This window comes from Armigeres subalbatus, chromosome 3 (genome assembly GCF_024139115.2).
Source record: "Armigeres subalbatus isolate Guangzhou_Male chromosome 3, GZ_Asu_2, whole genome shotgun sequence".
In the NCBI taxonomy this organism is placed as follows: domain Eukaryota; kingdom Metazoa; phylum Arthropoda; class Insecta; order Diptera; family Culicidae; genus Armigeres; species Armigeres subalbatus.
Window position 1 is genome coordinate 390,915,769 of NC_085141.1, and position 24,725 is coordinate 390,940,493.

Sequence of the window (24,725 nt, forward strand, 5' to 3'; positions counted from 1 at the left end):
GTGGTAAGAGTGCATTTACAATGTTTCTAAGAACGGTTTTCCCGCTACGGCAGCTGATCCCCGAATTTGCCTCAGGGGGAGAACCGTTTTATTGCTTATTGCTTCTCCACCCGACCCATCCGGTCCGTCGTTGCCGTGGTTCTCGTCTGCGTCGGCGGCAACCGTCGTCAAAGAGCAAATATTTAGGTTAAGGATGTAATAATCTTCCCTCTATCAATAAATCTGGACGGAAGCAAGTCTCGTTCGAAAAACAACGACGGCGGCACGTTGTTTCATCGCTAAATTCAATCTCAATTGTTCGGTACGCAGATGACAAAGATGAGGACGATTTCCCCCTGAATCGATAGTGAAAGTAGTGTCGGGGTGAGCGAGTGGTGCTCCGGTTTCAAATAAACATGAGCTCAAGTGCAGCAACCGCGCGCGGATGGCGATCAACTTACAGCGTGATGGTGGCGACGCGTTTCAGTAGAGGAAGCTGAAGCTTTCGAGGGGTTTATTTTATTAATGCGTGTTTTGTGGTGGTCGGTGATAGAAGGACAAAGTTCGGGGGTAAGGTGATGCCATTACCACGTGGCACGTTTTGCAGAGGGCTAGGTAATGTTTCTGTTTTTTTTTTCTCTGATACCGGATATCATACACTTTCATCAGATGTTCTGTTCTGGCTAATTGAATGCGTTGTGGAATTAATTAGAAGATTTGATATCTTTGATTTATTGGATTTACTGTTATCTGCGTATGGTCGTTTTTTCTCTCATCATATGTCTCGTTCAAAAATCGTCAGGTGCTTCCATTAGAAGAGGAGCTATAGCACCTATACTAATTTTCTTTGCATCGATGCAGTTTTTATAAATTTTTGAACATCTTACTATTTTATAAACTAGTGCATGCACCATATGACATAACTTTTTTTTTTTAACTTTCGTTTATTTGGAAGGCTCATTTGCCGTGAAGCGTTACGGAGCCGAAATCAAGTTTAACAATACATTTCTTGATAAGAAAATTATTTTGAGCTTTTTAGTGGAATGTTTTCACCTGTCATAAGACGAGTTTGAACAATCCCATTGAATTCCACCACTTAATTGTATCCTGACAGATACGTATTTCGACCTCAACAGTAAGGCCGTCTTCAGTGTCTTGTACTTGACTTGACTAAGTCGAGTCAAGTACAAGACACTGAAGACGGCCTTACTGTTGAGGTCGAAATACGTATCTGTCAGGATACAATTAAGTGGTGGAATTCAATGGGATTGTTCAAACTCGTCTTATGACAGGTGAATACATTTCTTGATTCTTATACATAGTGTTAGTTTTGGGGAACCGAAAGACTCGCGGTTTAGTCGAGGTTAGGGAATACAATAATACAGTAGGAAAGGAAAGGATTTGAGGGTGCTTAAGTAATTACGATGCTGATGTTCACAAAGTAAAAAAGCTTCTCTCCTCACTGGCGTGCCCGTATTTGCTTGCAAATAATGGAGGTATGACCTCCGCACACAGAAAGTCTGGTATTCCATGAACCTCCTGCTTCATGGACAGATCAAAAGTAACAGAGGAACTGTAAGAGTCTAAGAAGTTAGCACGATTGGTGTCAACCGAAGATGGGCTTACCTCCAGCGTTATGTACCAGTGGTAAATACTCATGAATCGAGATTGAGGGTTTTGTTCGAGCAGCTTCTCGAAGTTGTCAATGACCAATGGATTGAGAACCTCACAGCGGATGAGGAACCGGAGCGATAATTCCGCGAAACGATCTGTTAGTGGCAGTACTCCCGCAAGTACTTCCAAGCTCATCGTATGTGTCGAATTCATACATCCTAACGCGATACGAAGACAGCGGTACTGAATCCGTTGAAGCTTCAGCATGTGTGTTTTCGCCGCGGACTGGAAGCAGAAACTACCGTATTCGAGGACCGACAAAATGGTTGTTCTATACAACGTCATAAGATCTTCGGGATGCGCCCCCCGCCATGTTCCGGGTATTGATCGCATGAAGTTGATCCGTTTCTGGCATTTTTGTGTCAGATACACAATGAGCTTCCCGAAGGTACATTTCGAGTCGAACCAGACCCCGAGGTATTTAGAAGACATGCTATGAGTGATTGTCTTACCCATCAGTTGGAGCGGGAACTTTGCCGGCTTATGTTTTTTTGAAAAGACAACCATCTCTTTTTTTGCGAAAGTAAGCTGAATTTCTGAAGAAAGCAACGAAAGACAGTCATTCGTTCCCTTGCCCCTGCGGAAACCAAATTGTGTATCTGACAAAAAACTATTCGATTCAACCCATTTGTCTAGCCGGAAGAGAATCATCTTCTCCAACAACTTCCGAAGACATGACAGCATCGCGATGGGGCGATACGAGTTATAATCCGACGCGGGTTTTCCGGGCTTCTGGATGGCTATCACCCTCACTTGCCTCCAATCATCCGGAACAATGTTGCACTCCAGAAACTGGTTGAACAGGCTCAATAAGCGCCTCTTAGCGACGTCTGGGAGGTTTTTAAGCAAATTGAACCTGATTCTATCCATCCCTGGAGCGGAATTGTTACATGAAAGGAGAGCAAGCGAGAATTCAATCATCGAAAACGGGCGATCCATGTCATCCGTATCAGCAAAAGCATCACGTAGCTCTTGTTTCACCGGCGCACCGAATCCGGACAAACTTTCTTTGCGAAGTCAAGTATCCACCGCGAAGAGCTTTCACGATCTTCATTTACGGACGACGCGTTGCGCATTCTTCTCCCGACGGTCCACAGAGTTTTCATTGAAGTCTCGCGCGATAAACCTTCAACGAAAGTGCGCCAATATCCACGTTTCTTCACTTTGACCAGTTTCTTGAACTGGATCTCGAGCGCGATGTACCGTTTGTGAAGAACGATCGAACCGTGTTTCCGAAATTCTTTGAAAGCGGCGGATTTCTTGCGATAAAGTTGTGTACACTCGACATCCCACCACGGACTGGGTGGTTTCCTACGAACCGAAGCTCCTGGCACTGGCCGGCTTTGTGCCTGAAGAGCACTGTCAAGGATCAACTGGGATAGAAACTCGTACTCTTCTCGCGGTGGAAGTGCTTCTATCGACATTACGCCATCAATGATGGCCTCCGCATATGTGCCCCAATCGATGTGCTTCGTGAGGTCATATGAGAGGTCGATAGAAACAGATTGATTACGTCCATTGGAAATTGAGACTTCGATCGGCAAATGATCACTACCATGGGGATCTTGGACCACCTTCCAAGTACAGTCCAACGATAATGAGCTCGAACAAATGGAAAGATCTAGACGGCTATCTCTTGCTGGAGGAGCCACTCGTGTAACTTCTCCTGTATTCAAAATTGACATATTAAAGTCGTCGCAGAGGTCGTATATCATTGTTGAACGGTTGTCGTCGTACAGTTCCCCAGCCTGTTCCGTGGGAGTTAAAATCTCCCAAGAGCAACCGTGGCTCGGGCATAACCGAGCAGATGTGCGAGAGATCTCTACGAGATATCGCGGTGTTTGGAGGAAGATATATCGAGGCGATACTGAGGTCTTTTCCTCGAATAGTCACCTGACATGCGACAGCTTCGGTGCCAGACATCGGCGCAAGATCGACTCTATAAAAGGAGTGCTGTTTTTTGATCCCTAACAACACCCCTCCATATCGATTTGCCCGATCGCGGCGGATTATGTTGAAATCAGGAAATTGAAGGTTCACATCTGGTGTTAGCCATGTTTCACATAAAGCAAAAGCATCGCATTGTAATTTGTCAACTAAAAATTTAAAAATATCTAATTTTGGAAGAATACTTCGACAGTTCCACTGTAGAATCGAAATCGTGTTACCCTTATTGACTAAGTTAGCCATCGAAGGATACAAATGACTCGAGGAGGGGCATTTTTGAAGCCAGCTGCTTCAGGAGAGGAGTCAGAATAGGAAGAACAGTTTTGACCATGTTCTTCACGGGGTCGGAAGCATCAAAGAAGTTGAGGATGAGCTCCACGATGCCAGAAAGAGTGAACATTGGAGCGCTCGGGGGCTCTTCTGCTCGCTCTCTATGCTCTCCTTCTGGCTGAGAAATCGCAAAAATTGGGGCATCTGGGATTTTAGATGTTCCCGGAAGCGGTGGAAACTCTCGATCATCCCGATGTGAAACCACAAAAGTTGAACGTTTTTGAGTATTTCCACTCGCTTTGAATTCGACCATGTTGGATTGAAGATCACTTTGAGGCTGTTTTTTAGGCTTTTTCGAGGGTCGCTGGCTCTGTTTTATTCTCTTCCTCGTTGAGCCATTGAAAACAAAGGGAACCCCATTTCCAACCTCGGAGTCGGAGCTACCTTGATCGTCCAAAGGAAGAGACAAGTAGATGGTGTCAGAAACGACTGGAGAAGCGGCCTTCCTCAACATTTCGGCGTAACTTCGCCGAGAACGCTGCTGAAGAGACCGTTTCTGGTGGAATCGCTGCTGTATGTACGTTGGGCAAGCTTCTAGAGCATGTGGAGGGCTTTCGTTACAATAGACACATTTCGGTGCCGTCTTGCACGCCCCTTCCACATGCTTCTCTCCGCATGATGCACAGCGAGGTTTATTGCAGCAGTACTGAGCGGTGTGGCCCAGCTGCTTGCAATTAACACAGTTCATCACCTTCGGTACATACAGCCGAAGAGGTAGACGAAGTTTGCCAATCACTACGTAGTCAGGCAATGCGGATCCGGAAAAGGTGACGCAGAAAGAGTCGGACGGGGAATAAATCCGCTTCTCTCCCTCCTGCGACACCGAATACATTTGTTTGCAATCCAGTATCGCAACAGGAGGCAAAGAAACGTTCTTGAAACGACCGAAACCTTGTTTCAAATCGTCGCATGTCATACTTCCCTCCGTCACCACCCCCGCGATCTTACACACTGCTGACGGTAAATACACCTTATATTCGAGAGTGAAAAGCTCACAGGTGGCAATCTCGTTGACCTGTTTGCGATCACTGACCGTGACACGGAGTTTACTGGACCCAACCATGTCAATGGTCGTGACAGACGAAAATCGCTTTTCCAGATCTTTGCTGATCTGGCTGATATTCAAACGTTTGCCTTTGGGTCGAAAGAAAACAACATACGGCCCACTAGAGTCGTGAGGGTAGACCTTGGGACGGGGGCTCGTAGAGGAAATTTTAGCGTTGCTGGTGTCCATTTCGTTTTGGTTTGGAACACCCGAATGCAACGAAAAATTAGACATGGAATACGATGTACCCCGCCATCTTCGCCTTCACGCATTGCGGACACGAAATGCGCCGCTGCAGCGAGGCACAATCTATTTTAAAACTAAGCAATTATCACAAGGACAGAAACAAACACACACACACAAATTAATGAGAGGGGAAGACGAGTTAAAGAAAAAGGAAAAAAACTATTCCAATAAGATGGAGAAAAGAGGGGAACAACGAGAGGGAGCTCAAGTAAATACTTGCGTTCACACTGCTGTGTCGCCGGCTAACGGTTCTGGCAGCACACACTGACTGGATGGACAATCGCCGGGGCGGTGGTGCGGTCGAAGCGAACCACGCTGTTGTTGGTATTCTTACCGCAGACAACACTGCAACTGGGTGGATGGTGGCAGGACGGCAGCGTATGTGTTGGTGGAGACGCACGATGGATGATGACTGTCGGCGTGGGGCGATGATGCCTGCGCCTGCGATGGACGCCGAAGAAACTGCAAAACTTTGCGTTGTCTTGCAAAAGCAACTAAATGGCTACTTAACTGCTTCAGCTAAGCACCACTTCCACTAAAGCACTATGCTTCAAAACACTTTCGGAAAAAACCTCTACCTGTACTTCAGGAAAAAAAACCAAAAGAGAAGCAGACCGTACGCGGACTTACAACCGTCTCGCTCGGATGCTCGACGTGGAATGATATGACATAACTGGAGCCAAATTTCTGTAGTTAAGCTCAATGCAGATACTTTATACTTTATAATACACATTCGCTCATAGAGTTTCTAGGGACATTGTTTAATGGGGGTAATGTCGCGTCACAATTAGCGAAGGATCACTGTACCTCGTCGTCGACGCCATAATAAGCTTCTTTATCAAGTTGGTATCTAGCAGAGGTAGATTGGACTGATTGATTGCTGTTCACCGGGAGAAAATCGGCATCAACCATACTTTTTCATTCGATGTCCCTAAAGCAGCATGTTGCTGTAGTTTCGATACTTTTTGGCACAATATCCGAGCAATAATAACTCAGCAATAATAGCTCAATAATAACAAATCGTGACAAATCGTGGAAAAATGAAATAGGGATTTGATTGATATAATAGATAATAAAACAGACGACAATATCAATATTCTGCACTGAGCTTTCATGAGGTTATCAGGTTTTGATACTTTTAATAGGTGATCAATATCTCGAGCTATTAGTTTGTTCTTATCCATAGTCTGTTCTTTCACCTCTTATATCATTCAGTCCAAGTCCATATCATGTTTTATTATTCTGTTCATGACTACTATCCGGGTTATGCAAAAATATACTTGCTGAAAAAGTTTAAGGCGTGAACACCATCCGTATGAGATAATTATTTAAGCTCTTTCAGTGGAATGCCTTTTTGTCATAAGACGAGTATAGTACTTCCATTTAATTCTACCTCGTTTTGTAGTCTATACATCATCTTTTTGTAAATATTACAAAATGTGGTGGATTTAAATGGAATCGTCTTATATATATGATGGGTGTAAAAGACGACTTCGCGCGATAGTTGCTACAATCCAGTTTATCGTCTTTTTTGCAGATGGGACACACGACACCTTCCACCCAGTCCTCTGGCCTATCTTTCTCCGCTAAATCTTGAAAATTATCCAGTGCAGCGCTCAATGTCACCACCGTGTTTAAGGTCACTCCTCGTGGAATCCAAGTTTCAAAGTGCTCGCGTTTTTGGGGGCGAGTGGTGTGATACGAAAGCAACGCATACCTGTCATTTTAATTATTTCACGCATGCTGCGACGCAGCAAAGCTAAATCAACAAAAATGACAGTTGTGCGCCGCCTCCGTTTCGAGTGGTGTGCCCCCGAAAACGCGAGCACTTCGAAACTTGGATTCCGTGAGGAGTAACCTTAAGTAGCTCTCCTGGTGGTATCGTCCTTGGGGGCTTTTTTGTTTTTCAGTCTTTCGATTTCATCTGAACTTGCTGGATTTCCTACAACACTCATGTATAGGGTGTTCAATGAATCCGTATACACTTCCAAAATATATTAAAAAATTAGATTAAATTATTTATTTTCCTGGTCCATTTTATTGAAAGCATTGTTTGAAAGGAATATTTACAACATTTCTCCTGGAATGACCTCTGTTTTGTACTTCTTCACGAGCTTCAAACGTTCCTCGAATCCATCACAAATGGCATGCAAGGTGTGCTAGTGGATGGACATTTTGTGCCAAATTTTGGGAATTACCGTTTTGAAGTGGTCCAAGTAGCTAACCTTGCAGGTAATACTCCATACCAACGGCAACAAAATCGCAGTCGCTAAGCGATATAATCGCGTCTCGTGTGTTTGAGAGAACCTTTATTTGTTTCGGAGGTACAAGATTTAGGGTTGGTATGGTAACTGAAAATTTTTTTAGTGCATGGCCATGTCTACCCACTACTCACATACCTGCGCAAGTTTTCTTCTTCGTCGACTTGATGGCTTTCACCGGTGCGATAGCGGTGAACCGGTTTGTGGTGATGGCGGCGAGTCTGTTCTTGACGATGGCGGCGAATATAGAATCGCCTGGCGCACAGCTGCTGAGCCCGTGTAAAAGCCAAGCTAAAGTTTCAAAGTGGGTGATGGCTGAACGGAAAACCATCGATTTTCCCGTGAGAACTGCGTTGAGGAATGTCGTGCTTCCCCGATTTGATTTCGCTCCAGCAGGCTTGTCATTGGTCACCGTTCATAGTCATAGTCAAGCAACAAAGATCGACGTATGACTTGCAGCATGATTCAGTCTTAATAGGCTAGTTTAATTACAAGACTGAGACCAAGATGGGATCAGGGTTTAATTACGTGACAAGCCATGTGAGATTTGACCCTTCATTGAATGAATACGTCTCGCTACCATGAATAACTCGGACGATGTTTTCCAGAGAATAACCCTCTCTGGATAGATAAAAGACGGTCCCAAAGTTCACTACAGTGAAAAGGCTACCCAGGATATGAAGGGAAAGTAACCTGTGATTTATTTGTAATCCCTTGTCATAAGACGAGTTTGTACAATCCCATTGAATTCCACCACTTAATTGAATCTTGACAGATACGTATTTCGACCTCAACAGTAAGGCCGTATTCAGTGTCTCGTACTTGACTCGACTTTATTTGTCATGTAACTTTTTTTATTTGTAATGTTAAAGCGTTATACTGCCCATGATTGCATATTTTTGTTCATTTTGTAAAAAGCCTGTGAATCGTTAAAAAATTTCAATTTACTGCATCTAACCCCACGGCCCTCCTTAGCCGTGGGTTCGATTCCCGGTGCCGGTCTAGGCAATTTTCGGATTGGAAATTGTCTCGACTTCCCTGGGCATAAAAGTATCATAAAAGTTGTCAGCCTCATGATATACGAATGCAAAAATGGTAACTTGGCTTAGAAACCTCGCTGTTAATAACTGTGGAAGTGCTTAATGAACACTAAGCTGCGAGGCGACTCTGTCCCAGTGTGGGGATGTAATGCCAATAAAAAGAAGAACCCAACAACAGTAACAGTAACAGTTCACGCTTCATTTCACTTCTCATTTCTCACTTCTCACTGTGGAAAATAAGAATACGTCTCACTTTTCACACCTTATTTCTCACTTTTCGAATGACCTATTCGGCCAAATGTTCGGCTCGACCAAATGACATGTTCGGTCAAATGTCATATTCGGCCGATTGTCCTATTCAGCCGAATAAGCTTAATAACGGCTTAATGTCATATTTAGCCAAATATCCTATTCCACAATAGGACAGCCCCAGATAAAGGAGTGGCCAAAATTTCCAAAAAAACAATTTTCGATTAGGGCGGGTAAAATGTGATGAATACACCTTCTCTACACTGAGGATACTGGTCGTAAGACTATCATACGATTCTCTTTTGAAATTTCGCCACAAGAAAGTGTATTGTTTTTAATACGATTCACTAATGAAATGCATTTCTTGTGAAATCTTATGAAAATCACAATCTTATGAACAATTTTAAGTTCGTTTAAAAAAAAATTTTAACTGGTTTCGAACCATGGACGTCGTGATAAGGAGGCGTGTGATCACACCACACGTCCACCGACGCTTCGAGGAATTGTTTTGTTGGATATCCAATAAAAAGATAGATTTGACCGAAATAAGATTTTAAGATTTTCATAGTTCAATTCTTATGAAACATTCTCATTCTCACAAGTTTTGTCGTATGAAAATCTTACGACCAGTATCCTCAGTGTATTTTTATAATAAGCGCGGTTTTATTTTTTTTTAATTTTTTAGGGTGGGGTGGGGGGCGTGCCCCTCTTGGAAATGACATTTTTACGTTTTTTAGGAAACGGGCAGCTTTACCATATTTTCGTCTCAAGAGTAACATATTTATATATCGTTACAATGCTCTTAAACAGATGTATGCAATAGGCTTGATAATGTTATAATAGTGCTATCCAGAATTTAGTTTTGAGTAGTTTTGTATAAGCGATTGCACGACAATTCCCCGAATGCAAATTCCCGGAATGCAATTACCCCGAATCTTTAATAAAATATGTCTTCTCGGAATATGGAAATGGAGGATGTCCCGCCGCTCTTGTAAACGACAAGCGTGCTTTTTTCAAAGTTGTTGTACTTTTAACATCGAGGCGAGTCACGTAAGGTTAACCAATGACTATCGATTTTTTTAACATTTCACCCAAAAGGCGAACCAGCTCGGGGCTGAAAATCTCTTCAATAAAAATGAAAAAAAAAATCATTTCTAGGATTTTTTTTTTCAAATAGGCGTAACTGTATTTGACCTTGAAATTTGAAACGACTCCTACTCTCTCTCTCTATTCAGCATATTTCGTGCAACTGACGTTACTACCTGATAGATCGCAATCTATTTTTTCTGTTGAGTACGTTAGTTGACTAAAATAGTTCGAATTAAGAGCACAATCGTTATTCCAAAAATCAAGGTAAGAATCAATTACGTCCATTTGAAAAAAGTTCCTAAATTTAACCGAAAAACATTTTGCTAATTTCGTTTCTGCGGATTAACATTTTTATTACCAGACTAAGGCCGGAGTGGCCTGTGCAATACATACAAGTCTTCTCCATTCAGCTCGATCCATGGCTTCACTTCGCTAACCACGCAGTCTGCGGAGGGTCCGCAAATCGTCCTCCACCTGATCGATCCACCTTACCCGCTGCGCACCTCACCATCTTGTTCCCGTCGAATCGTTGTCGAGAATTATTTCCACCGGATTACTGTCCGACATTCTGGCTACGTGCCGGCCCACCGCAGTCTTCCGATTTTCGCGGTGTGAACGATGGATGGTTCTCCCAACAGCTGATGCAACTCGTGGTTCATTCGCCTCCTCCACGTATCGCTCGTCATCTGCACCCCACCATAGATGGTACGAAGCACTTTCCTTTCGAAAACTCCCAGTGCGCGTTGGTCCTCCACGAGCATCATCCAGGTCTCGTCCCCAGTAACATTTTGGTTTCACAATGGTTTTAGGGCACTCTTGTAGAGTAAATGATAGTCTTCAAGAGCGTTATAAAACTAAAAATGTTACTTGAGGTGTCCGTAGAGAACTACCGGTCTACCAGATTAACATTTGGTGGCATGTAACTCTCGTGGTATGAAGTTTGATGGATTATACTCTTTCAGGATGACTTTTGGTGGAATGCCATTTTGTAGAATGTTCCATTAGCAAATTGGCATTTTCTCATATAAATGTAGTGTAGAATAGGGGCCGGAGATTGAATATCTTTTCTCCTTGCATGATAACGGACAGACATTTTTTTTCAAAGTTATTTCTATTGTCTCATACCGGATAGACAAAATCATTTAAAGAAGGCATTATTTCCTCCATTCGCATCATTCCGAATTCATTTAAGGAAGGGACAGAGCATATGTGTTTTTTTAGAAGGTATTAACTACTCTCTTCGCTTTGTACCGGAAGAAGGCATCATCTCCTCGATTTGTCTTATACCGGGCAGATGCACTCATTCAAAGAAGTCATTATCTTACCTCTTTGCATTAAACCGTGCTGATGCTTCATCATACCGAGCAAACGTATTCATTTAAAGAAAGCTTCTCCTTACTTCGCCTTATACCGGCCAGATGCGGTAATTCAAAGAAAGCATTGCCTCTTCTTCAATGACTTTACTTTCCATCTCGAACTTTGCCTACTTTTCAACGTGTTCCATTAGCATTACTATGTGCAACAATTGCATGAGTATGTATCTTGTGTGGCGAGTACGACGGATACACTATGCATAAAGATCCAAGTATGTTTCCCACCCGATATCGTCCTAGGCCGAGACGAAACTCGAACTTGCTATCTCCGGATTGGCCATCTTACGCCTTTTCTCACATTTCGTATTCAGCATATTCAAATAAAAGAGGGAGGCATTCGGGGAAATGTTTTATTCGGGAAATTGTTACATTCGGGGAATTTGCATTCGGGGTATTGGTTTTCGGGGAATTGTCCTTCATCAGTATAAGCGTATTTTACGCAATATTTAACGAGCAAATTAGTTTGGTACCCCGTGAAATTGAGCTTATCGTCGATCACCACGCCCAGATGCTTAAGAGACCTCACGGAGTTAACTGTGCAGGTCCCTACTCTTATCCTCGCTTGCTGCAACCCATGGCGGTTATGCACCACCACGACTTCCGTCTTGTGATGTGCAAAGAACAACCGCCTCGAGTTGAGCCATTCCTCCACTCTGCCAAACGCGTATGAAGCCTTCAGTTCGACTTCGTCGAGAGTGTCTCCTGTTACCTCTAGCATTACGTCATCCGCGAAGCCTTGTATTTTCACACCGGCCGGGAGACTTAAGCGTAATACTCCGTCGTATAATATTCCACAGAACCGGTCCGAGGATCGATCCCTGTGGAACACCCGCAGACACTACGATCGACTTTTGACCCTATTCTGAAAATTACTTTTCAGTATCCTGCACAGGTAATCCCAAGTAGCACACGCAACATCTTCATAAAAGCACCTTGTTTCTATTCAGTTTCATTAAAGGCATTGGAAAAACATCATAGCACGAAAAAGTTGCATCAAGATGTCAAAAACTTTCGAATTGTGATCAATGTTTCAATAAAATTGCAATGCAGTACGTGTTTGACATTTGGAAACAAACAAACAAAGAATACTGCACTTCATGTTGCAAACACGAAACAAAATCATTAAGTTGCATATTTTTTACCATGTAGCTTCAATGCGTCTTTCAAAATTTAATTGTTTGTTTAAATTAAGTTGCAGATAAGTTGAATGTGTCTTCATGTTTAATTTAGCATCGTTCAACATTTTGAGAAAAAGATTATTAATGGAACTTGGACGGATCGTAGTAGACCGCGCTCATATACAGACGATAAAAAATTATTATCCGTGTTTTTTTGCTCGCTTCGAAATTGTTTCGGCTGGTTATGGCAGCTCGGACTGCGGAACAAGAAAAATAACCAGGTTCTTTCGTGTTCGATAGATTCGGTAGAATCGGGTTCCGTAGGCCGTGTAGTCTTATGGAAAACGTGTGCGTATCGATCAGTGTGTCAGCGGATTCGTGACAAATTGTGAGGAGACGAGCCAGTGTTGAGTGCTACATTTTGTACGGTACGGATCTGCGGGTGATGACAAAGGACGGTCCAAAGATAAGTTTCAATTTACTTCATTTAAAATTTTATATGTTTCCCAAAACATTATATTTAATTGTGATGTAAATTACATGAGCAGCTTGTTTTGTTTACAGGTGTGTGTAAATTACTTCAGAAGTGAAACGGTCGTTTTAGTAATATTGTAGGTAATAATTAATATTGAGATCGCAGCAAGCCATGCGCGCGGATGGCTGCTTTTTGAAATTGTTGTCACGTTTTTCTTCGTTTGTGCAAAATTAGGAGTCAGGTTCGGCCGATTTTTCATGGAGCAAAAATGTTCTAGTGATTTCAAATTTTATTTCTTTTATTCGAGTTTTACAAATTACGAAGTGCGCGAAGTGGCTTTTGCAATTTATATACGGAGTTGTGTTTAGATTAAAAGTGTGCGGCTAATATCAGGGTGCCCTTGAATTTTACTTTTGTGTTAATTGCATCTTCGGAAACCAGCAGCCAAAACTGAATTTAGCTGGTAGCTCTCAAATTAGTTATCTTTTGAAGCGACGCAAATGGATGCATATTTTTCATAACATTTCTATTTTACAATCCATTTTTTCAATTTTTTTTCGGTTTTCTCTGATTTGTGCAGTGGTCATTATAGTTGTATCCCGGAAGAGGAAGTGATAAAAGTGACAAGAATTAGCGGTGAAAACGGATGAAAAACATGAGATGATGCTCTGTTGCTACAAACCACTATTGGATCAAAATCAAGGGAGTATTTTTTGAGCATTATTAATTTCCTAAGTATTGGCATAATTGAGGGTTGTCTAACTGAATGCTAGAGGCCGCCCTTTGACATTGTGATGACTCTTGTAAGTAATCATTCAATAACTTGTTGTTTTTATTTCATTTTTTAGCAGTAAGAAACAGATTAAGCTCGTCGTTTATACGTGCCTTAAACAATGATAACCAAAGGAGGTAGTCATTTTTTTGCAGGGTACAATATCATTACCCATCAAATACTCAACAGTTTCACAGTTTTCCCCATTGTAGGTGTTAACTAATTAAGTTGTTTTGTTTTTCATAGCGTAATTCTCGATAAAACCATGAAACTAATTTGAACTTTATGAACTATATTGGTCAAACTAATCAAATGAAAAATGCAAAATAACTGTGCAATAAGTGTCTTGTGAATAGTGCAATGCAAGCTTATAAGAGTGTTTAAATGTATTAGTGCGAGCCTCAGTTGGACGTTGTTGGTGCATATGATGCCACACTGCATGATTCAGCTTCGGTCTCAAAACTCGTTATCATCCAGGAAAATTGGTGAGGATGTTTCATTATTGCTATTTTATTCCAATCGTTGAATATCTTGTGCTATTGTCGTGTATCAGCTCTTTCATTATTCCCTTATCGGTGATGTAATTTATCTGCAGATGTAGGTATAGCGTGTGTGAAGTAGAACTATATTTTAATAATCTATCCCCACAAAATAAGTCGGAATGTTAGAGTTTCGCGAGTGAATACATAGTCTAAAACTAAATATTGCTGCCTCTATTGGCTTGATAAATCATGAACGTTTAAAGAACAAACAATAAATAGAATAGATATAAGTATATACTCTTTCGACAGCCGGCTGGCAAGAGTTTAAATTAGAAACATATAAACAACATATGCTATGGGTCGAATTGCCAGCTTGAGGCAAACATCCTTGACCTATCTTACCCTACCCAAACACCAACTCCGTAGAACTTATGAGGGCGTCGCCAAGTCCGGGGCCTCTCACTAAGTAAGTTCTACATCAACATTTCCTTCCATATCCCTAGTTACGGTAAAGATGGGCGTGGCCGGGAGTAGTGATTCTCATGCTTTGTTATTTTTGTGTTAGACTGAAATCAAGAATCCCTCCCCTTCTTGATTTCTGATAGCATTCTACATAGGGATCTCAAAAGAAAAACATGAGTATCACTAGTGTCCAATCTACGAAGTATACCGTAACAACGCTAACGCTAACGCTAACGCTAACGCTAACGCTATTGTAGGTAATAATTAATATTAATATAAGATACCCCGGGACACGTAAAAATATGGGGTAAGTGGTTAGTATGGCTGCCGATGAATCGATGAACGTTTTTAAAAGTTCCGATGTTCTAGAAAGATGAAGCAGAACTTTTTACGAATTCACCCATATGCCTGATCTACTTCCACAAACTCTCTTCACTGCAACTTCATCTAATCTGCTTACTTTGGTTATTTGAAAATTAAACATCCGTTCACTTCGAAATGCGTTGGAATAGTGAACGATTTTGGGCTTTCCAGATCAGTCACCTCCCATCATTGCAGCAACCCGATTACGCCACCCCTTCATGGCTGCTTGACGGTGGTGCTTCTAGACTTCTGGTGTTGGGTTGGAGGACTATGGTGAGTGATTGGATGCGGTCTTATAGGGTGGTGGAGACTAATCACGTCCTGTTCTACTGCAGTCACTACTGAACTGGGAAAACCTACACTTAACGAAAGGTTTACCTGCCATTCACAAATAATTCACGCTTAAAACTACAATTCCACGAATTTCTCGGAAACACTCATCACATAACACAACCAACACTTACAAATGATTCAAATATTTTGGAATTCATTAATTTCTCGATTTTCAGGCTAATCTAATTTCACAGCTTTTTAAAAACCCCATTTTTTTTTTGTTTAATTTTTCCGTGGAGTTGACTTCTTGTTTCATTGACGCTGAAGGTTTTGAACAACTCAAACCAAACAGTGCGAAAGAAAACCCGGGTGTATATAATAAGGACACTCTGACTTTTCGCTAACTAGATGAAACACATGATCACGATCACAAAACAACAATCTACTAGGAGAACTATTCCATTTTCCATCTCACTGAACATATTCATCTCATCACAAAAATAAAAAACAAATAAAATTCCTTTTCATGACTTTGTTTTTCGTGGGATGAATGTCGGAGCTATGGGATGAAGTCTAGGAGCAGTAACCCTATTATCCGCAGTATTTAACAACCAAAAACAAATCTTACAATTGTATTGTCTATCGCTAGGACATTGATTATTTTTCCTCGCGTTACAAGAATTCAAAACAATCACGCTAGCTGATTATCGCGAACAGTTGAAAGAAAAATTAACAGTAGCTCTACCGGAGCAATTGATTTTCTGACTTTACGTTGGGTGAACAATGACAAAATACGTCGTAACTGATCTATACTTTGTTCTCGCGTCAACATTAACATGCTAGTTACTTGGATTACACCACTTACCAAAGAGAATCCTGATCCAAGTAATGACACTTCCTCTCCCTACTTACAATACTCCTTCCCGTAACAACCGTAGAGATGCAGACGATTCGTCGGTCTCTAAAACAACGGTTGTTACACTAACATTCCTTCCCTTCCCTAGATGATCGTAAGGACGTGGCCGGCGCCGTTATTGACTCGTTAAAATTGAGCTGAACGTGCACATTGAGGATGGAGTGCTAATCCCAAGTCCCATCTGTTGGTTCCCTGTGCAACTCCGCTAGTTCTGGTCAATCATGGAGTAGCAACTACGAATTGTACGGTCATCTCATGCTCATGCTCATGCTCATGCTCTTTGTGGTGGTGCCGCCACCTTTGGATCACCTCACGCTCGTTCGTAAGAAGGTTCCCGTTTATGTCCTTACACATATCAGACTGTGGCACGTGGCCCTTACGTGGTGCTGTGTTCCCTAAGAGCTACTAGCTGAGAGGCGTTTTGCCTAATAAGTTTTCCGGCAATAAAATATCAACACGTTTTGGAATTGGTAATATTATCAACATGGTTGAGATTTTCTACAATTTGAAGTTGGCATCAGCTAGCTATATTGTTTAACTGTTGCAAGAGGCAGAAATACCCGTGAATATCGTTACCGCTAAGACATCAAAGCAGCCTTTGCTTAGCTAGGGCACATTGCCCCCTTCCCATAATTTATTGGTGTTTTTCCCACATATAAAAAATGTTAATCTGATTTAGACACCATTCATGATGCCATGATATAGACATGTATGTGCATGTATCTTCATTCTAGATGAGAAAAAAATTAAAACCATTACTCTATGAGGAAAGATTTAATATTTAGATCAATTTTAACCCAACTGTCACGCTTTTTAGATTAGTCTTAAGCAGGGCCGGATTTAGGAGGAGACTGGCCAACCAATCAGTTTTATCATTTGCCTTTAAATGTGGGTATATTTAGGGCTCCCAAAAAATGTTGGGCCCCGAGCCTCCCCAATCCTAAATACAGCAGATTTTATCTAGATTAGACGCGCTTCGTGGGTTCACCCTTACTCTTCAGAAAAGGTACGATATCCATGGACGTACCCTCAACATGTTATCATCTCCTCTCGTATGCAGCTTCCACTGACAGACCTCAAATTGGATCTGGGGACTAGTCTAAGTACGTTACTAATGAATGTTTGTCTCCAGCTTTGATGCCCACATTTTCTCATTGCTGCAGTTACATACCTCTGCGAGGGCTTCCGGTCGTAGCTTCAAGATTGTAAATATATGCGACTTCTTTCAATTTAATTAGAAATGTTCTGTAATCCTTTCTTTCCGGTGATGTCGAAAAGGGAATCATGGAAGCGAAATAGTCGTCCTCCTCTGACTTGTACAATCTATGTGTGCAGGACCGAAATTGCTTGCAGGCACACTCAGCGCAGAAAGAGTTGAACTGCATTCTATGTACTTCTACCCACATCCTGACGGAAGAGGAAGTTTTCTCAGTCGGAATCCTTTTTTTCTTACACACAGCAAAAGTCCTTTGGACTTGTGAAGACGGTCATGGAGGAAATCTTGTTAACTCAGAGTTTTCGACAAGAAGCAGATAATCTCGTCGCTTGTGGATATGTGCATTCGTTTGTGAGGGAACGCAGTGTTGTTCGTGGTAACGAACGTATCGCCGACAAAGAACCCTATCCCAAAAAGTTTCCTGTCGGTTGGAAAGCATTCAGTTCGATTCCAGTTTGCTCCGAGATATGCCTTGGTGATAGAAGCAACGAGATTTTTCTTTGAAAAGAGGCCGCGTTAGGATGCTGTTGCTTCTAGGGCTCGTCGAGATTGATCGTCTGTCGCATTTCGAGTGCCTATTCTGTGTCACGGCCCACAACCCCCGACAGGCGGATTTAAAATGAAGACATGACGGAAAAGAGGAAAATAGGCAAAACTAGATAAGAACAGGAGTAGTTTATTGGAACCGTAAACAGATATCAGTTCATCTGGGCAAGCCGGAGCAAAAAGAGCTTCCCACTGTTCAATGATCCAGCTCAATCGTCGTCAGCATTATCATCATCGTTCTACTGCTTGTCGTTCGGGTTAATTTGCATAAATGAAGATGTGAATGTGCTGGAATCGATTGGAGGATACACGGCAGAGATCAGAATTGTGAAAAAAAATCGTTTCAAAGGATCCCAAACGGAAACGGCACTTGGCGGTGGTAGCATGAGCTCGTATGCGCTTCGAAACCATCCGACGATGACAATATTGATGATGATGGCATGATGTATATGGAAACAGACGAGTCATCGTTTTCCACCAGAAAACTCCCGAACTGTCGACATTTCCCCACTGGGGATAAGCGTGCGAGAGACGTGTAGAGAAGCGAAAGTTTTTCCCGTGGATTTCTAAATCAATTCCGTCCCATTTATTTGAAATGAGAACGTGACAAAATCTGAAGGGAAAACTGACGGGCTAGTGTAGTGGAAATGAAGTCATGAAATCACGGCAAATCCTTTCCGATGGGAGATTGTTTGAAGTGCGTTTATGTAAACAACTTATTTGCATCGTTTGGTGTAATGGTGTTGGCTTATCATGGATAGGGCCATCGCTGTTTGATGGTGAATGGATTGAAACGAATGAAGATTTCTGCGCAAGCATAATGTTTAATATTTGTGAACGACTATGCAATAAATGTTTGTGAGTGCTTTCCAATGCATATTCTCTATTTATATTCCTAACTAGTGCAAAATTTGTGTTTTGGCTATGCGAATTAGTCGAAAAATAAACTCACTGAGAGGTATATCCGAGTCGGATGCTTCGTGTGAAAGTACCTTAGTATCAAATGATTTTTATTCCAAATTTCCTAAAGTGGAAATCTTGTCATTTGGTTTCCTGAACCGACGCTGTCGTAGCCTTCACGAACTTTTTTTTTATTTTCATTGAATCTCAACTTTACCATCTCATTGAATGAACGAATGTCGTTCTTGTGTGCGGAAAGAAGCACAACCAACTACTACAGCGATAACAAGTTGCAGAAATTTTTCTCCACTGCAGTCTTATGGGGCCTACTCGAACCCAAGGATCCAAGCCGAGAAAATTTATTTATAATGTGTATAAATTTGATAGTGACAGAGACGGAATGGATGTGTATACTTCCAATTTCCGCCGTCATTACAGTGATATATGATGCTCCGGTTGGGAGATTTTCCGCCCTTGTTTTCGCTTTCTCTTGCCTCCTACCGCAGCAATAACGTTTGGAGCTGGATACTTAGACTCACCTATCAAGCAACCACCTCATGACGGTTGCAATGAACCGTTTGGGCGTTGGGGGAGGAAATTGACGGGCGAGTGTCGAAGATAAAAATGGCGCTCCAGATACGGATGTTGGAATGTGGTTGGCTCTGCGAAGTGACTGCGCTGGGAAGCTGATTTTATAAGAAGCGAATATTTTTCTTCTTGTGCTTTTCGTGAGGAAATAACAGAAGACAGCTAGAGGAAGAAAAATGATCATAGATTTGTGTGTCGTGAGTTGCTGCAAACGACGAGGCGATCAAGGAGTGAGTCACACAAAAAAGTGTAAGCGGAAAGATAAGAAAGTTGTAAAATTTTCATTTCCTCTCGAGAAGGAGAAAAAACCATCACGTCAAGTTGTGGTTCGGAAAACGTTTGAGTTGTTTTAAATTGATTTGCGATAATCAACAAAGGGTGAAATGGAGTTGGATTTGCAAAGATTTGAAAGTGTTCTATAGCTATGGTATAACCTAGATTTTATTACAATGCCACAATGAAGAACTAGAGATTAGTGTTTAAACGAAAATAATTGTTACATCAAGAATTTAATTTATACTCTGAATAAATTTTACCTAAAATATATGAAACATACATGCGATAAACGACATATGCCTTATGTGGCATTAATACTTAAACTAACTTCAAAATCGACATTTGTGATTTATGAAAAGCTCAACCTAATCAAATCTTCTTTTCCGTTACAGTATGAACCGGTTTTCGACTCATCAACCAGCGTGCTCTACCTGAACCACATGATCTTGTACGAGTGCCAGGGCCTTTCTCAGGAGCTCGAAATGCTATCCCGACAGCGTGGCCAGCCATGCTTCCGACTGCAGGAGATGCACTGCAACACAGTCGTAGCCAATTGGGCACGAGGATCTGATGTAAGTATGGTACCCTGCTCCCGCTCCGAACACAGCAGAAAAAATATCAAAGGTGACAAAAGTAACACGTACCTAATTGCAGACGCTAATTAACTTGCATTTCAAGCGAATTAAAAATGTTCCGTTCCAAAGAACGTTACGGGTTCCTCCCGCGTGCTTGTGTTCAAAATGCAGAAAAACTTGAAAGCAGTTTTCGCTCTACGACCTAAGAATAAGGTTCACGCAACAACCAGCGTGACGCAACCTGGAAGCCTGTGTACTTCTTACTTCAGCTGTGAAAATTTTCCATCTGCTTCGATTCGTTTCATCCAGAAGTGGCTCTCTGTGGAATTTCATACAAGACTAATTACGCCATAACCGTCCATAGCGAAAAGCCAGCTTGGCCGGGTTGGGTTTCCTCGTGGGCCTCTGGCATATCGAAATCAAGCTTGAGAAAAATTTGTTTGAACACTGAAACAATTTCATCAAAGTGCAAGGGAACATTAAATCAGTTTTGAATCGAACTTTTATTATGAAAATAACCCACAACTTACTAAAAAATCAAAACTTGTTCGTAAACAATTTATTCTTGTCATAATTTGTTCATGTTGTGGCAAACGTTGTTGCGTGATGCATTTGCCAGTAACAAGCGCCACACGAGTATTGGCTCACAGGAACAATAAATGCGCGAAACCGCAAATCAACTCACTTTTGGGTCATTACACTCAAGTTCACTCTTGTGTTGAAGAAGTCAACAGTAAGTAAAATGCAAGAATCCGGTGAATATTTTGTGCCTTTACTCCGGTGTTATTTTTTTAACTACTACTAGATTTCACCAACTCAAATATATGTTATTTTGGTCCAACCGAAATTATAGTGAAAAAACTCAAATTTGGCTTCTTCCACGGTTTCTTTCACACATTGTTGGAAAAACAACCTACTTGAGATTTTTACTTAATTTTAAGTGATCCAAACTTATTTTTGGATACCTACATTATTTTTTCTGCGTGTGGCGTCAAAATATATACAGAAAAACAGTAACATATCGGAGGTGGATTAGGGACAAAAGTTCGAAAGACAAAATGTCGAAGGGACAAAAGGTCGAAAGGACAAAACGTTGAAAGGAACAAAAAAGCAAAAGGGAAAAAAGTTCGTAAGGAACAAAAAGTCGAGAGGGACCAAAGGCCGAAAAAGGGCTTTCTTCTCTTTTATTTCTTCCTTTTTCTGTCTTATTCCATCATTCTTACTTCTTCCTCATTCTTTCTTGTTCCTGATGTTTCCTTTCCTCCATCTTTCTTCTTGTTTCTTCTGCCTTCTTTTCTTTGTTTTTTTGTCCTTCTTCTTCCTTCTTTCTTCATTCTTCTACCGTCCTTCTTCTCCTTTTCCTGTCCTTTTCCCTCTACATTCTTACTTCTTCCTTCATTTTTCTTTCTTATTTCATCTTCCTGCTTCTTTCTTCCTTCTTCTCCCTTCGTCTTCTTTCCGCCTTCTTCCTTCTTCCTTCTTGCTTCTTGCTTCTTCCTTTTTCCCTTTTTTCTACATTCTTACTTCTTCCTTCATTTTTCTTTCGTATTTCGTAATTTCCACTAGAATTCATACGAATCTCTGCACGATTCTTTCCAATTTTCATTGAAAACTGTTCGGAACTTCAATGGAAAATCTTTAGGATTTCTTTAGAAATTTCTTTGAATTCCTGCTGAAATTTCTTTATATTGTAAGTACATTTTTTTTATTTCCACGGAAAATTATTCAAAAAATAGAAGGGTTGCTTCACCGAACGTCATGTTGTGGAAAACCATTTGGTCGAATGACACGTTAAGCCGGATGTCATTCAGCCGAATTATTAGGTCGAAAAAGGTTTAGCAGAGAATGTCATTTGGCTAAAAGAAATAGAACTGGTCGTCGTATGATCGAAAATGCCGTTTGGTAGAAATGGTCGTTTGGTAAACCAGTTCGGCCGAGCGACATTTTCGACCAAATGGACTTGGTTCGTTCGGTAAAATGACATATTCGTCCAAACAACTTTTGGACTTGTGTCCATCGACCAAAAAGCCGTTCCTGGCATTTGGAATAAATTAATTAGACGGAAAGCCATTTTTTCGAGTGCCACTTAGTCGAATAAAACGTAGAGCCGACAATCATCTAGCCGAATTCTATTTGTTTGTCTGAGTTTGTCTGAAAACGACAAAGAGGCCGAAGAGCACATACGATCGAACTGGTTATTTGGCCGAAACAGTCGTTTGGCAGAAAATGTCGTTTGGTCGAAATAACCGTTTACAGCAAGGGCCATACGTCCGAAAATATCATTTGCTGAACGGTTTATCACAGACAAACAGACATAACACATTCAAATTCATCGTCGTAAAAATACCATCTGCATATGTTGTTTCGACTTAGTTGGGCAAATCACGAATTAGATAACGGTAATGAGCAAACGTCGGGGCCCTCCTTAGCCGTGCGGTAAGACGCAGGGCATAAAAGTATCATCGTACTATCCTCCTGATATACGAATGCAAAAATGGTAACCTTGCTTAGAAACCTCGCAGTTAATAACTGTGGAAGTGCTTAATAAACACTAAGCTGTGAGGCGGCTCTGTCCCAGTGTGGGGATGCAATTCCAATAAGAAGAAGAAGAATGAGCAAACGTCGAACTCTAGCAAATCCGATGCGCGCGCCACCAGTGATCGATTGTCTGTTTTCTGTGGGATTATATTCCAAACATGCCGACCAGTACGACTAAATGTCCATATCTGCCAAACGACCTTTTCGGTCTAATAACAAATTTGGCCAAACTACTTTTTCGGTTCAGTCGATTGACACATCCGGCCGAATGTGCTAAATGGCTTAAGTCCGATCGGGGTTTCGATTCGAATGACTTTCGGCCATCCTAAAATTTGATTTCAACGGGGAGTTTTTTGAATGTGAACGGAATTTTTTTCGGAATTCCCACGGAAAGTGCTTCAGAAATTCCAAAGGGGATTCGATAGGGTTCTCACAAGAAGTTGTTTGAAATTCACTCAGATTTTTTGAAATATTTTTGGAGAATTCTTTAAAATTTCCTCGGATTTGTTTTAAATGTGCACCAAAAACTCTCCAAAATTTCCACAGAAAATTCATCGAAGTTTTCACGGAAATTTATTCGGGATTTCAACGGAAATAATCCACTGGTTCTGGTTTCTACAGAAAATGTTCTGGTGACTTTTTCAAATTTGAATCGGCGTGCAACACTGTAGATCAGCCGGCGTGATAAATTGCAAAAGTGTTATGCCAAAAAATTGTCGATTGCGGCGGCGGCACACACCTCTACATTTCGGCTAATTGACATTGGCTTCGAAATGATCTATAAGGAAGACCGGCTTTCCTGCCAAATTACCAGTTCGGCCGTTTGTCACATGCGATGGAATTCAGCTAGATAACTTCCGGCCAATTGTATTTCCACAGAAAGACTTTTGACCAAACGACTCTAACCTAATTTTCCGTGGAATGTCCGAAGAATGTCTCAAGAACAATACAAATAATTTCCATAGAAATCCAAAGAAATTCCTTCAAACATCCAGGGAAATTTCCATAGAAGTTTTAAAATAATTTCGAGAGAATTTCGTGAATATTCCAGAGAGTTTCCCTTGAAAACTTCCAACAGTTTCCCGCAGACATTCCGAATGATATTCAATGGAATTCCCGAAGAACTTCCCCTTGGATATTATGAACATTATCCTGTAAGTATTTGGATCAATTCCATGAAGGAATTCTAAAGAAGTTCCCATAGAAATCCCACGCATTTTAATTCGCATACTTATTCGCTTGGGAAATTCTTAACAACTTTCTTTGGAAATTTGAAAGCTTCTCTCAAAAAGAATTTCCCCTGATTTTTTAAAAGAATTTCTCGTGAAAACTTTGAAGTATCCAGAATTCAAAAAAAAATCTATAGAAACTAACGCATTAAAAAATCCCAAGTCGATTTACCGCCGCTACCACCGGCTAAAATAGCTTTCAGCGATGGCGAGAATGCAGCCATAGCAATGTTTTGACCTGGACACACCGTTACTCGCTTCTCACTTCCTAGCTCCTCTTAAATTTAACGTTAACGTTTCTCACTTTCTACATTTCTCATTTCGCACCTCCCACTCGCACCCATTATTGTTTCACGCTTTTTACATATCTGCCCCTTTCAATCTTTATAGAAACTCCAAAAATCTCAAAATAAATTTATTCCGTGATTTTCTACTCAGTGAATTAACCTTTCCGTCCCAGACGTCTGTTTTTATGAGCTTTCAAAAATGTTAACTGCTGTAAAAATCACATTTCTTGACCGATTACTTCGTAAGAATTTGCATCATGTCCAGATTGGGAGTCCAATTGGGAGTCCAATTTTTGATTCATTTTGGCTTTGGATCAATCCTCAGTACGGTTCTAGAATTATTCCAGAATCCGTTGAGGTCAGTTGAGATTTCAGTGCGTGATTTCTCTTGTTTCGGACAGCTGAACGATCGCGCGGTCGGCCGAAGTATTGTGTTCTGCATTGTGTGGCCGGTAATGAAAATTAATCAGTTCAGT

General features: G+C 41.3%; 1 protein-coding gene across 1 annotated transcript in view; it reads left to right on the top strand.

Moving 5' to 3' along the window:
* LOC134226775 (MOXD1 homolog 2-like) overlaps nucleotides 1-24,725 on the top strand; it is a 387,300-nt gene that overhangs the window by 252,319 nt on the left and 110,256 nt on the right. The window contains exon 5 of the mRNA XM_062707752.1: nucleotides 20,013-20,192. Coding sequence (XP_062563736.1) covers nucleotides 20,013-20,192 — 180 coding nt within the window. The remainder of the gene's footprint in view (nucleotides 1-20,012; nucleotides 20,193-24,725) is intronic.